This window comes from Sinocyclocheilus grahami, unplaced genomic scaffold (assembly GCF_001515645.1).
Source record: "Sinocyclocheilus grahami isolate Dianchi unplaced genomic scaffold, SAMN03320097.WGS_v1.1 scaffold466.1, whole genome shotgun sequence".
NCBI classification, from domain to species: domain Eukaryota; kingdom Metazoa; phylum Chordata; class Actinopteri; order Cypriniformes; family Cyprinidae; genus Sinocyclocheilus; species Sinocyclocheilus grahami.
This window is the reverse complement of record NW_015505645.1, coordinates 394,897-410,518: the sequence shown is the minus strand read 5'-3', so window position 1 is coordinate 410,518 and position 15,622 is coordinate 394,897. Positions and strand designations below refer to the sequence as shown.

At 36.1% G+C, this 15,622-nt stretch overlaps 2 protein-coding genes across 2 annotated transcripts in view; both read left to right on the top strand.

Moving 5' to 3' along the window:
• Positions 1-1,011, top strand: part of LOC107553176 (alpha-actinin-1-like) — a 37,117-nt gene extending 36,106 nt beyond the window's left edge. The window contains exon 21 of the mRNA XM_016235310.1: positions 64-1,011. Within this exon, the coding sequence (XP_016090796.1) occupies positions 64-222 (159 nt within the window). The 3' untranslated portion in view covers positions 223-1,011. The remainder of the gene's footprint in view (positions 1-63) is intronic.
• A 925-nt stretch (positions 1,012-1,936) lies between these two features.
• Positions 1,937-4,616, top strand: LOC107553204 (cytochrome c oxidase assembly protein COX16 homolog, mitochondrial-like). The gene is made up of 4 exons (XM_016235350.1): positions 1,937-2,092; positions 2,692-2,769; positions 2,930-2,998; positions 4,409-4,616. The coding sequence occupies exons 1-4, from the start codon at positions 2,030-2,032 to the stop codon at positions 4,511-4,513; spliced, it is 315 nt and encodes a 104-aa protein (XP_016090836.1). The 5' UTR covers positions 1,937-2,029; the 3' UTR covers positions 4,514-4,616.
• Positions 4,617-15,622: the final 11,006 nt, after the last annotated feature.

The window sequence follows — 15,622 nt, the reverse complement described above, 5'->3', positions numbered from 1 at the left end:
ATCACTTCCCAGTGTTAAAGTGTCTAAATGAATAACTAAATGAAAAACCCTCTCCTCATGCAGAACTATATCCTGGCGGATGAGCTGAGGCGTGAGCTCCCCCCTGACCAGGCCGAGTACTGCATCGCCCGAATGACGCCTTACACTGGCCCCGACGCCGTCCCGGGAGCTCTTGACTACATGTCCTTCTCCACTGCCCTCTATGGGGAGAGTGACCTCTGAACCGTGACCCCCGCATCTGGGGTCAACCTGCCTTCTGATACAAACACACAAATATGCGTATTCATACACACACACATAGCTCGCGCACAATGAGAGTAAAAGTGGCTCTTCAGTGCTGATCTAGCACCAACAAGCAGAGCTGGTCCCAGATCAGCCCATCAGAGCAGCTTCCATCAGCACCACTCAATGACGTTCGGTCATTTTTGTATCCTCCTATCAGCCCTTCCTGTGTGTCATATACAACTTCCTGTTCTTTCTCCAGCTGTGCTCATGAAGCCTATCTTGCCTGTCTTGGGGATTGTGTCACAAAGATGCTTCCTTCACATGCTTGTCAGAAGATCCTACTTCCCACTGAAGTCGTAATTATGAGTTTGTCACATTGAAGGAGAGAATAGGAAATCCTGAGACTCTTTTCTCCATGTAAATGTACAATATGCAACAAACGGTTACAAATATACTGTACGTAAAGCACGTGGTAGGCAGCATCATGTCATCCTTGTGACCTCTGACCCATGTGATACTGCATGACCATGTGCTACGATTGATCCGCTTTTTTTACATAGAGTTAATGCTTGTTGATGAGACTGTTTTTTGAACGTTTTCTTGTGATGGTGAGTCAGACTTCATGAACAGATCTTCCCCTTTCTGCTTCCAAGTGCAACATTGAAAAACTCCCTCCCAGGAGGAATGTTTTCTGTATTTTTACTTCTTATTTTGTTTGTTTGTTTTTTCCTCTTCATAAAGGAATAAAGTTAACATATTTTACTATACAAAACAAAAAAAGGTATTTTTCTTCACCTTATTAAAAAACTTTAAAAATTATGAAAATTTAAATAAAGAAACAATCACTGTTGTATGTTTGTGTTTTTAATTGCGTGTGTGAAGGAGAAATGTGTTCTATTTACTTAAGATAATGATTTATTTTAATGTAGAAAGGAAAGGGATATAATTAGGAACATGTTTATAACTAATTTGAACATTTATTAATTTTATTCACTCTTAAAGTATGAATATTTAAATTAAATTTGCTGTATATTACCTAAAGAAACAGGAAAGTGTAGAAGAGCATAAGAAATCCTATATTTTCAGATAATGTACATAATTTATTTCACTTGGCTGTTGATAAAATACATTGATTAGAGATATTGATGTGCTATATTGGCTTTGTGTGTTCTTTGACCTGTGACATACTAACAAACACCATGAAAATAATTTAGTTGTCTAAGTAAAAGGAAAAGATTATTTATTTATTTCACCTGCTTCGATTGTGACAGCATTTTTTCCATCTTAGATGGCCTCACAGGAAAAGAGCATTATGTAGAAGTTTAGAGAGTACATCGGTGTATGCTAGATGGTCTCCAAGCTAACCGTTTTTTACTAAAAGCCACAAAACTCTTGTGTTGATTTCTTGAGTTTTATTGTGTTTTCTGGTTTGATGTTCCTTGCTAAATTTATTTAGAAATTTGATTTCTATGACAAAGATCTAGTTAAAGTATAAGTTAACTTAATAATTGATTTTCAAGCTCTAGACTAGAGTTTATAACTCTAATATAAAGTTAAGATATCTATTTGTTCGTTTATAATTTAACTAAACTAACCCTGAAAATGTGCTTTTAGTTGTAATTCTCACACACAGTAATGTAATATCTATCCCTCATTTTTAAAGTGGAACCAGTGACTCCTTTCTTAGTTCTACACGGACGCAATATGAGGCTGTACGATGTCGCCGCTGAGCCATGTTGAATCATGTCCTACTGACTTCATTCTGAATAATGTGCAATTGTAGAATGACATACTTGATCTAAACATGTGGAATCAAGTTCGTAAACTCCAAAAGAACAGGACAGTGAAATATGGCATCCCGATGCTGGTGAGCGCTTTAAAATGTGTTTGTATGCAGGATGAGCGGTTATTCATTATCGTCAAGTGTTTATAATTACCATTTAAAAAGTTGTGTAACACACGCCTTAGTAATAATTAGACCGAAATCATGGTTTAAATGATCATAATAATATTTATTGTCATTTACTGTAATAATAAATCTAACTGTTGTTTAATTGACGGTCAACTGTTAATTTTGAAAATTGAGTGTGATGCAATTTTTGTCCAATATTAGTAATATTTAATGAAGGTGTTTTTATACGCAGTAATATGAAAATATTATGTAAATCAAGTCATTGATGCCTTAACAATGTAAAAATAAATACAAATATAGGATAGAGAGTGACAAGAAAGATTATATTCTCAGATAATTCAGTTCTAGGTTCCAGATTTTGACACGCGTTGTTTGTTTTTTTTAATTATTATTATTGTTGATATTGATGATATCACACTTTTTCAATGTGCAATATATTTTACAAGTTCTCTTTTTTTATGTTAAACACTGTTGTCAACTTTCTGCTTTTGTAAATCAATAATTTAGCCTGCTCATAATAAGAATATTTCTGCTCATATAATGTTTGTTTGAAGCTGCTGATTGTGGGAGGGTCGTTTGGATTGAGAGAATTCACTCAGATTAGATATGATGCACAGAAGATAAAAAAGAAGGTATGTAAAACTTAATAGACTAAAATATAACATCATATAATCTTTTCATGTACAGGCCAAGTGACACTGACAGAACTTCAGCCAGAACCCATTTATGCTGTACAATAAAACATTATCATAGTTGATCTATTATCTTTTTTTTTTTGCGTGTTTCTTTTAGCTGGACCCAGCACTGGAAGCACGGGTGAAAAATAAAAAACAGTCGACCATCCTTCAGGAAGAGTATGAGGTAATGAGAGAATGAGTGATGAATAGATGGAGAATCTGTGTGTGTACTAATGGTTTATAGTGCTATAATGTTTTATAGAGCCATCTGCTATTTTGCTGTGGATTGGAAGTTACATTTACTTGCTAGTGAGGTTGTGGTAGCCTAATGGTTAAGCATCTGGCTTGTTAAATGCAGTCAGTGCAGTTTTGAACCTGACACAGGGTGACTCAGGAACCGTAATCGTAATTTTGTTATGCAGTTTGTCAAGCAGGACACGTAACACTAGGTTTCTCCAGGGAGACTGACTGACTCGGCAATTAACGCGCTGTAAGTTATTTTGTACAGAAAGTGTCTAGTTAGCTGTTTAGTCTTAACTAAGTGCACTGGATGGCAATTGTTTTATTTAGCATCTCCATTTCAGGCTGTGGGTGGTTGCGGCTGTCCACAGCACAGCAAAAACAGACCGTCATTATACTGCAATGGTGATTCTCTTTGACTTTAAAAACTTTATTTTTAGCCTTACTGCCGTTATAAGAAGTTACAATGCCATTAAATCTGACCTTCTAGATAGTAGTAGAAGAGTGGCCTCAAGTGGAACCAGGGAAATTTAGTCATTATAAACCACTTTACAGCTGTTCATTAGATGATGAATATTAACTCGGTCATGCTTCATCCTAATTGTTTTATTTTAGATCTTACATTGACCCACCATGAATCATAAAAGAAATAAACGCCCTGCTCTAGCTGACTCTTTGTTGGTAACATAAGTACACTTCTGTTTGGAGTCATGAAAACGTAATTCAAGTTGATCAAAAGTAACAGCAAAGACATTTGTAACATTACAAAAGATTTAGATTTTAAATAAATGCTGTTCTTTTGAACTTGTAGTCTTCAAAGATTCTGAAAAAAGCTATCATGGTTTTCACACAAATATTGAACAGCATAACTGATTTCAACATTCATAATAATAAGAAATGTTTCAGATCAGCATATTAGAATGATTTCTGAAGGATCATGCGACACTGAAGACTGGAGTATTGACTACTGAAAATTCAGCGTTGCCACCACAGGAATAAATTAAGTTTCGAAATATATTCGAATAGAAGTGTTATTTTAATTTGTAATAATATTTCACAACACGACTATTTTTACTGTATTTATGATCAAATAAATGCGCATTTGGTCTGCATAAAATACTTTTTTCAGCAACATTTTTTAACATTAGCGTATGTGCCATAGCATTCAGGCCATTTATTAAATTAGCGACAACTTGATTAGACCGTTCAATGCATTTTCTATAAATTTTTTTGTAGCTTTTGAGATCTGGCATTTGCCATTAAATTGCTGTGTGTGTGTGTTTGATTGTGCATTTGATTCGTGGCTTTGAAAAAAGATTCATTTAATATAATGTAATCTCTTTTGTTTCTATAGAAAGTGAAGGATTTGGACTTGGATGGATGGAAGAACATTCGTGGCCCACGTCCCTGGGAGGATTCAAAGGAGCAGCAGCAAGCTCAACTCAATAAAGGCACATAGAACTCTAAAACCTTAAACTCCCACTGCTGGTCCAAAGATGTAAGACACTCATAAAAACAGTGCAGTGTATGGTTGTCACCATATAATAAATTAGCACATCATATGTTGTTATTATTATGTATAGATGAGGAACTACCAGTTTGGATTCTATTGGCATATGGAATGCCACTTTGTTGTCATTTTTGGAAATATGTGTCCTAATACACTTTTATATATGTGTATAGCATTATCTCTCTGTCCAGTGTCTTTGATGCTCCCACTTTTTTTTATAGAATCAGTAAAGTTGTAACCCTTATTCAATCAGTGTTACCATGGTAGTTTGCATTCACAGTAATGCATAACTCAAGACCCAGTGCTGTATTTGATTGAGTAAAACCCCTTGTTCTTTCAGTGGTGCAAACAGAATCAATGGTGCCTGTGCACATGCTGGGTGAATGATACAGTGTAAAGGCAGTAGGCATGAATGACCTTCTGTGCACCTACATACTGCTTGGTGTACACCTCATTCCAGCAGGCATGTCATGGATTGTGTAGGATATGATGATCAGCAGTTTGGACATTATTGTTTTCTCTGCAACAATCTCCAGAAGGTCCAGATCCTGCTTTCTTGATGAGCTTATTTAGGTCGTTGGTCTCTAGCGGTGTCTCTCGGGGTTCGTGAGTTGATGAAAAGCTAATAATTAAATTGAATACAAAATATAAATAAATGTGGCTGCACAATTAATAATAATAATAAATCTGAATTTGCAATTCTAGCTTAGTGTGATCATGAAATCAAAGGCTAAAATGTATTCAGCGCCTCAATTCACACCAAATGCTGCTTCTCACAAACTCCATCTCTGTATGTTCAGTGAGCTTAATGTGCATCTTAATGTGGAACTCAATGTGTGCTAGGTTCAGTTTTACACATTCGCACAATTTCCAACATTTCTGTGGATAGAACTTTACATCATTTCACTCGTTTTCTGCCAAAGTAAAAGCTTGAAGATATTAACGTTTGACAGTTAAGAATTTAAGACATAAATCTTAGTATTGTAACTTGTAAAAAATTATATATATTAGACCTTTAATTATCAAATATTAATTTTATTATTTTACAGGACAAATGTAATTTAAAACCATAATGTATTTGTCTTCATTTTTGTAAATGGACTTTAAAACAATCACTTGCAAGCCATGTGCACCATTAACCAACATCAGAGAACCATGAACATGTAAATGGGCCTTCTTGTGCATTGCTACTGTGTTTTTAGTCCATTAAAGTCTGTTGTAAATGTGAATCCCTACGTATCTGAATGAATGAATCTATCTCCATGTCTCAGCCATGGTCCATTTACCTCTTGAAGTTGATTACCAGTTTCTTTTCACATTAATTTGCGAGAAAACAGGTTTGGAAATGTGCTTATTTTTACAGTTCCGTTTGGTACTACAAGTTGTATGGAAATTACTCTTTCAATTTTAACAATATTTATGCCAATAGTCATATCTATTGTAGCTTTAGAAGCTGAGAGATATTTTACAGGATTCAATACCATGGACCTCCCATTTTAGAATAATAAAAAATTTGAATTATTTTTAGCAATGCGTTTTTATATTTTATAATTAATTTAGTTTTCTTTACAAAAAAATTATTTACCAAAATTATTCTTTATAAAAAAAAAAAAAAGCAATAAGTTGGATTTTAAACAACTATGTAGTTTGTAGTTTACAACACATTTTTTACTGATGCTTTCAGTAAGACTATCAAGTCATTTTTGACATTATCTTGGTGACAAATCATCAGAATTTGCAACAAAAATGTAGAATACATCTCAGAAAACCAAATGTTTAAGTTTGCAAGGCATAAAAATGGATGTACAAGATTTTCGGTGGCATTGCTCAACTAGCCTGAAAGGACCAGTGACTGTCAACCACTGTTCTCTCAGTTGGCCCAAAAATCTCTCTCACTGGCCCCAGGCCAGCCAGCCATCCTTATTGTTGAGCCATGTTTTGAGATTTATATTATAATTTATTGTGATAATCCTACCTTTAGCCCCCAAACTTTTCGGTTGACTGTGTCTGTGCTCATTTTGTGGTTGTGGTGATTTTCATGCTGCTCATCATCGTTATCTATTGTACGGTGCAACCTGCACATCATCATCCATAAATGCATCAGTGAGATGCTACACAGCAAGCACTAATTTCTGGGTAGAATATCACCTCCTGCTGCTTTGATCAATGCTACACCTATGGTGATTTTTTAAAAGGTTGCATCTTTGGTGTATATTGCATCCAACTGTGAAGCAGCACGGTCTTGATTCAGTCCTGGAGTGCACATGTATTTCCATCAGGATTCGGGCATGGGCTGCTGCTCTCAGGCTAATGTTAACGCCAGCACTGACTCATCTGTGTGATGGGAAGCTTTGTTCCGAGGCACATTTTAACAAGCCCCTGCTGACTTTCCCTCTTTCCCCTCGTCACCCTCCTGCTGGAAATTCCAGCACTGTCATCTCATGTGCTCCGTCACTTTAATTGCTCAAGTGGGAATGATCCTCTGGGGCCGAAGGGAACATGTTAACAAATCTGACTTCAGGAGTCCAGATATCCTCAGGGGGCATTAAAGCCACTCATGTGTCCAGTTCAAGTCAAAACAGTGTTGACAGGGAAAGGCTGTAGTATGTTTCAATAAACTTTTGAGATGTTTTGGCTGGTTAGGTGAGGAGCACAAAAACAGACTAATTTGTTATGACAAGTGTTGCTGTAGTAAAGAAGTACTTTTATAACAGCGAATAAGAGTATAAGAATAAGGTTTTTCTTATGTTTTTGAAAAAAGGCTCTTATTCTCACCAAGTAATTTCTTATTACTATCAGTGTTAAAAGGATAGTTCACCCGAAAATGAAAATTCTGTCATTAATTACTCACGATCATGTCGTTCCAAACCCGTAAGATCTTCGTTAATCTTCGTAACACAAATTAAGATATTTTTTGATGAGATCTGAGAGCTTTCTGACCCTGCATAGACCGCAAGATAGCTACCACAGTCAAGGCCCAGAAAGGTAGAAAAGGCATCATTAAAATAGTCCATGTGACATCAGTGGTTCATGCGTCGCATGCGTTGTGTTACGGTTGAACCACTGATGTCTCATGGACCATTTTAACGATGTTACCTTGCTGTCTATAGAGGGTCAGAAAGCTCCCAGATCTCATCAAAAATATCTTAATTTCTGTTCCGAAGATGAAAGAAGATCTTACAGGTTTGAAATGACATGAGGCTGAGTAATTAATGACAGAATTTTCATTTTTGGGTGAACTATCCCTTTAAAAACAAAGAAAATTGTCATAATTTTTCTAGGATTTTGATGGATAGAAAGTTCAAAAGAGCAACATTTATTAGAATTGTGTGTTTTCTGTACTTTTGACCAATTTAATGCATAAAAGTATTAATTTCTTAAAACACACACACAGTACTGTATGTTGCTACTTGGATAAAAATGCTAAATGTTACCAAAGAGTTCAACGCCTTGCTCAAAAACCCAGACATGACAGAGCTGAACTGTGATCTCAACAACTCCTCAGTCGCCTCAGAGTTGTTGAGATCACAAGCAGTGTCGACTTGAACCCGTAACCTCTTCCGCCCAGATCCTTAACCATTAGATTAACAACCCACTAACAGATTTATGTGGACAAGCCTCCTTTACTGCAGTGTGAGGAAGCCAATTCTGCCTGAAACCCTGAGCAATTTATCTGACTCCTCCACTAAGGGTGGGACTTGCACTGAAATTAGACCTCTTGAACTACAGTCAGACTTCCACCACAGAGCTAGAGCCTTATTGATGTTAGGAAACATCTTTATTTTTTATTTGTAATTGCAGAGATGAACATTTCAGCCTAATTCATTCCAATTTCACTGCTGCAGAGGAACAAAATGGGCCTGCAAATGTTTAAATGTATGATGTTGCCTTTTGGGCTTATGTGAGTGTGTGCGCTTCTAAGATTAGTTTTGCAGATTAAATCATGAACAGTGTTTTAGAAATCTAGCTTGAATGAATGAATGAATGAATGATTTCTTAGGCATTGTCAAGCTTCATGTACAGTGTAAATTACGGTGGCCGAGAAGTACTAAACAAATCACAATTCTGAAAACAAAATAACAAATTACAAACGCAAATGCAAGTCTAAAAAACAAAATAACAATTCAGAAAACATTATAACAAGTCAGAAAACACAATGACAAATTCGAAAACAAAATAACAAGTCAGAAAACACAACGACAAATCAGACAAACCAGAAGAGGTAGGTATAGTTTGAGACAGTGCCATTGGTTTGGGATTACTCACCGCTGACTGGACGAGACATCTGTCAATCAACGTATACAGGGAAGAACCAGCCGAAGAACAGCAGAGTCGTGGTAGAAAGTTCGGAGATGGTATTAAAGTAGCTCAGTTTAAATGTATTGTATGAATTGCCCTTACTATGGAATAAAAAATATGGGGTGTATATTTACATTTAGTTAAAAGTGGCTGTAATACATCAGCTCCAGTGGCGCAGATGGATACGTGTGTGTCATTGGCTTTTTGACGTGATCGACCCGGGTTCGATCCCCCCTTTTGCCGAACTTTTTCCCCTCCAATAATAATGTATTGAGTGTAAATTATAATTTTAATTATTACATGGATGCCACCTTTTTGGTACAATAAAGCCCTCCCTACACCTACCCTAACCCTACCCGATACTTTATTTTCAACTTTTTGATTATTTCCTTAATTTTTATTGAAAATAAATGCCTTTACGATGTGATACGAGATTTGAAAAGGGAGGAAAAAAAGTTAGGCAAAAGGCGATCGAACCCGGCTCGATCGTGTCAAAAAGCCAACGACACCCGCTAATCCATCTGCGCCACTGGAGCTGATGTGTTACAGCCACTTTTAACTAAATGTAAATATACACTCCGTATTTTTTATTCCATAGTAAGGGCAATTCATACAATACATTTAAACTGAGCTACTTTAATACCATCTCCGAACTTTCTACCACGACTCTGCTGTTCTTCGGCTGGTTCTTCCCTGTATACGTTGATTGACAGATGTCTCGTTCAGTCAGCGGTGAGTAATCCCAAACCAATGGCGCTGTCTCAAACTATACCTACCTCTTCCGGTTTGTCTGATTTGTCGTTGTGTTTTCTGACTTGTTAATTTGTTTTCGGATTTGTCGTTATGTTTTCTGACATGTTATTTTGTTTTCAAATTTGTCATTGTGTTTTCTGACTTGTTATAATGTTTTCTGAATTGTTGTTGTGTTTTCTGAATTGTTATTTTGTTTTTTAGACTTGCATTTGCGTTTGTAATTTGTTATTTTGTTTTCAGAATTGTGATTTGTTTAGCACTTCTCGGCCACCGTAGTAAATCCCTGCTCCACAGATTCCTCTCTACCCTAAATTCTGAGGGAATATTCTGTAACCTTATTTCATGTAATTTTTCTATTATAATAATATTCACTAGTTTTTTTGATTTTCTGGATCAAATATGAGTGTTATTGATTGACAAACTCACCACTACAACACTAGGATGTTGCTATGTGGTTGCTAAGGTGTTCGGAGTGGTTTTAACGTTTTGTTTTGTGGTTGCTAGTGTGATCTGGAAAGTATAGTAAAGTAAGTATAGTACACACAGAACGCATTTTTCCATTCCAGTGTGCTACTTTTGAAAAAAAAAAGTTTTTCTATGTAAGCTCGCACTTGACGGACATCTTTGACCTTTGCGCTCACGTCTTTTGCAGCATCTCGCACATTATGCAGCATTGTGGCTCTCAAGTTACAAGAGCTTCAACTTTTAATAAATGCGTCTGGAGACTTGTCTTGTTCCTCATTCCAGCCTGCGTCTCACTTTTTTCAAAGCAAACCGCGTTCTTTGTGAATGGTCTCTTTTACATTTTGGACATTTCATTCCATTCTATACCACTTTGTTGGTTGTTGTCAGTGTCTGTATCTTTGAATTTAGATTTTTTGGAAGCCAAATGAGTGTCTGAGACCCAGAGCTTTGAAAGCACCCACAAAGTATCTCCTCCTTCCAGTGTCCTTCAAAATTGGACCAATCCAGAAGTCAGAGGTCAGTGGGAGCATTGTGACTTGGACGATGGTGGCACAAATAAATCAATTCCCACAGGAAGCCAATATAGCAGCTACTGCAATGCACAAAGAGGACTTGTGGAAGATGCTGTGAGACTCGAGTTGTCAGCTGTAAATATGACTCAGTACATTTAGCTCAAAACCATCAGATCTCACCTGCAGAGCCTCATCACAGAGGAGACGTAAGCGCTCTCTTCTCTTCTAATAGGGCCCAAGGTTTCTTTTCTAATAGATTATAATAAAATATACTGAATTAACATTAAATTAACATTCCCTGAAGCCGTATGTATGTTTGGGGTCAGTAAGATTTTAATCAGTAAGAAATTAATAATTTTATTCAGCAAGAATGCATTAAATTGATTAAAAGTGACAGGAAAGACTTTTATATTCTTACAAAAAGATTTCCAAATAAATGCTGTTCTTTGGAACTTTCTATTTATCAAAGAATTCTGAAAAAATGCATCACAGTTTCCACAAAAATATTAAGCAGCACAGCTGTTTTCAACGCTGAAAATGATAACAAATGTTTCTTGAGCAGTAAATCAGCATATTAGAATGATTTCTGAATGATCATGTGACACTGAAGACTGGCATAATGGCTGCTGAAAATTCAGCTTTGCCATCACAGTACTAAATTACATTTTAAAATAAAAAAAACACTTAAATCAAATAAATGCAGCTTTGGTTAGCATAAGAGACTTGTTACAAAAACATTAAAATATTTTGACAATCCCAAACTTTATACACACATCTTAGACGTGCTATATCAATTTAATTCTATTATTGCATGTTGAACTGCTATTGATGCCTTGGATGCCTTGAGGGTGAGTAAATCATTTTTGGATGAACTATCCCTTTAAGGTTGTTATCTTAGATGTGCTATGTCAATTTAATTCTATTATTGCATGTTGAACTGCTATTGATCATCTTCTACATGTTTGCATACTAATTGTGATCTAAAGATTAGATTACAAGATTAAAAAGAATATTACAAGATTAAAAACAAAAATAGCACTTAATTTTATATTGATATATATATATACACACACAAACACATATTACATATTTCAAAAGTTTAAAGGGACGTACAACAGCGGAAGCTAGAGATTACTGTTTATAAAGTTTTAAGTATGCATATTTTTCTTACAAAAATGCATAGATTCGCTTCAGTAGGCCTTTATTAACCCCCCGGAGCTGTGTGGGACACTTTTTTTTTTATGATGGATGGATGCACTTTATTGGACTTCTTTTTGGACTATTGAAAAATAACACCCATTCACTGCCATTACAAAGCTTGGAAGAACCAGGACATGTTTGAATATAAATCCGATTGTATTTGTCTGAAAGAAGAAAGTCATATACACGTAGGATGGCTTGAGGGTGAGTAAAGCATGGGGTAATTTTCATTTTTGGGTGAATCATATCAACGTTCTATTATTGCATGTTGAACTGCTATTGATCATCTTCTACATGTTTGCATACTAATTGTGATCTTTTACAAGATTTACAAAAACAAAAATGGCACTCAAAATGATTGCTGACATTAATACCAAGTTTGACTAAAGTCTGCTTATTACACGGATGATTCAGAAGTTAGGGGTAATACTTAATAATTAGGGGTTGGGGTTTAAAACGAACCCTAGTCCGAATGTTTGAATATAGTGTATTGAATGTATTGAATATCAATATAGTGCTTTCTTGCAATCACACTAACTAATAAACATGCCTATATGTGGCATATGTACTTGCATACATATAGTATGTAGGACTATACCGTATGTCACACGTACAGTGTGTGTGTGTGTGTATTTAAGCGTTTCATATTTGTAAGTGTGCAGTCATGTTCTCAGACTGTGGTTTGAGACTCCCTCACACGTGTGCTTTAATTTTTCATCACAAATTGCAAGAAAATGGCATCAATTATTCATTGCAGCACTAAGAAAAGAAGAAATCAAATTCAATATTTACTGCATACTTCCTGGGCTAGCAAATCACATGGCAGAGAGGACAGAAAGGTGTGTGTGCGTGTAAAGGTTACACTAGGGGCCCTGCTGTGAAATGGGCAATGTTTCGAGGAAAACTCCTTTTCCCCCTTGTAGAACAAACACCCACATGAACTTTTAGTTTTGTAATGATCTTTTAGAGATGCAACCATATAATTAGCGTGACACACACACCTCCACACTGAAACAGATAACATCAGTATCACACACACAAAAAATATTATATCCAACGAAATTATACTCGCACTGCACCGGACCGCTTCTGACTGATAATCCGCTTCATGCATGTGATGCTTTATATGCATAGCTTATTGTTTTTCTTTGTCATAACTCTGTGTTCTATAAATATCCTGATGCTCTGCAGCAGAGGGACTGTTCAGGCATAAAATACACACACATACACACTCTCTGGCAGAACAACGGCACAGCACACACATGAATGCATTATCTCGTAGACACACAATCTCAGATTCATTCATACATCAGCACACACACACACACACACACACACGTTTCAGCTCTGCCAATCATGTTTGCACACACAACTATACTGGCACTAACAAGCCATCTGGGCATCTACGCACAGAGCACAGACTTACTCTGTCCCTTTACTCATCACTATACAGATATACAATACTGTGGTGACGTTACGTCACAAATACACATATTATTACAATTTTAAATAACTTTTTTTGTATTCTTATTCCTGTGATTGCAAAGCTGAATTTTCAGCAGCCATTACTCTTCGGTGTCACAATCCTTCAGAAATTCTTCAGAAATATGCTGATTTGATACTCAAGCAACATTTCTTATTATCAGTGCTGAAAAAAAAGTTGTGCTGCTCAATATTATGTGGAAATCATGATGCATTTTCCCCCAGAATTCTTTGATGAATAGAAAGTTCAAAAGAAGAGCAATTTAATGCATTCTTACTCAATAAAAATATTAATTTCCTTATAAAAAAATCTTACTTACCCCAAACGTTTCAACAGTAATGTTTGTATTAAGTCGTGGCCTAATGGTTTGTAGGGATTGTTGTAGGTGGGGGGAGTGAATGTACAGCGCTCTCTCCCACCTTCAATACCACGACTGAGGTTCACGGTGTGTGTGTGTGTGCACTTTGGATGGGATAAATGCAGGGCACTAATTCAGAGTATGGGTCACCATACTTGGCCACATGTCACGTCACTGTATTTCTATTTTATTTAAAATTTGTCTTTTCTGTTTGAGTTTAGTTTTGATTAGTTCTGACATTATTCTTTTTTTCCAGAATTTTCTATATTCAGTTAAATTTGTTTTCATTTTGATTTTAAATATGTTATTTAAAGTTATCTTTAGCTGCTAAAGATAATGTGCAAAGTATAATGTGCAGGTATCATTTTAAAAATGTTTGTTAATTGCTCACATTCTAGTGTAATTGCTGTCTAGTGACATTTTAATGCTTAATGCAGGCGGTTTCAAGTTTTACCATTCTTCAAAAACTAAAATTAATTATCGGTCATTTTTTTAATTTTAAATTTAAGTTAATTTTGGTGTCATAAAATGTATTTTAGTTTAGTTTCAGTTTTTTTCAGAATTTTCTGATCATTTTGTATATGTTATTTTCATTTCAGTTTATGAATGTTTGCATTTAGATTTCGCTTTAGTTTTCATAAACAGCGATAACACATTATGAAAGGTATGGAAAAATGTCTCATGTTAACTATTTTCATTTCTTGGTATTAAATACATTCCTAAATGTATTTACACTTCTAAAGCACTGATTGTCCAACTTATCTATAAGCCTTAAGCCTTGCTGCATGCCTGTAGTGTGTGTGTGTACCTGGTATTAGGTATTACTACATTGAGACCAAATATCCCAACAAGGATAGTAATACCAGAAATATTTGAACTTGTCGGGACATTTTTTGGTCCCCATGAGGAAAACAGCTTATAAATCATACAGAATGAATTTAAAAAAAAATCTAGGGTGTAGGGGATAGAAAATACAGTATAAAAATCATAAAACATGGGAATGTGTATGTAGGATGTTCTACATAGCCTTGGCTTTGGAGCAGCTGTGGTTTTGAGGAGTCAGAAGATACACACACAGTTTGACCTCTGTTAAAGATGACAGAAGAGATTAATGTCCCTTCATTTGTTGTGTGTGTCTGTGTGTTAATTTCCCATCAATGTGCATTAGAGCTGGCTACTATAGGTGTTGTCCCCAGTAGGTAAGACGACTGACGTGCTGAGTCAGCTGATGGACTTTTTGCCTGCCACACCACCGGGGAGAAAACAGACAGCTGAGGTCTATGTCTGCTGTTCTCTGGCTCTCGCTGCATCAGCCTCTCCATGACTGCTGTAGGCACAGTGTCCGCCAGAGTCTGCCCGTAGATGAAAATTTGAGTAGTGTTTGCTTGTGCAAGACTCGCCACCACAATGCTAGAGTGTTTTGAGGAGTCAGAGGGGTGAGTGAGGATACACTTTTCCACAACCCTGTTATCTAAACTGGTTGAATATGGAGTATGCACTAACAACAAACTTCACAGATTTAATTGGTGTCAGTGTGAATGAGGCTTTACACACTGAGTTACGTGCCATTGTTTAATATTTAAGGTTAGTGGTTTGTTCAAATCCCTGGTTTGTTAGTTGGTTAATGTTTGTGTCTGTTTGGTCTGTTTGCTTTCATTTAAATTATTATAAGACTCAGATTAGGCAGCCAGTAGAGCATCAAAGATCCAGTGATTTGGAAGCAACTGGTAACGTGTGGCGAAAATGTTTAAGCTTTTATTACCGAACACCAGAGAGATGTTTGACTATCAGCTCAGCAACGATTGATTAATTCATTGATTCACTCCTGAGCTGATTTGTCCTTCACTCAAAATACCCACAATACTCCTCAACAGAACAGCTGGTGTGTGTAGGTCATTACGTGTGTGTGTGTCTGTGGCAATTTGTTTTAGCTTTGTTATATGTGTGATAAACGATTTGGTCATGTGAAAGGCAGTCATAATTAGAAG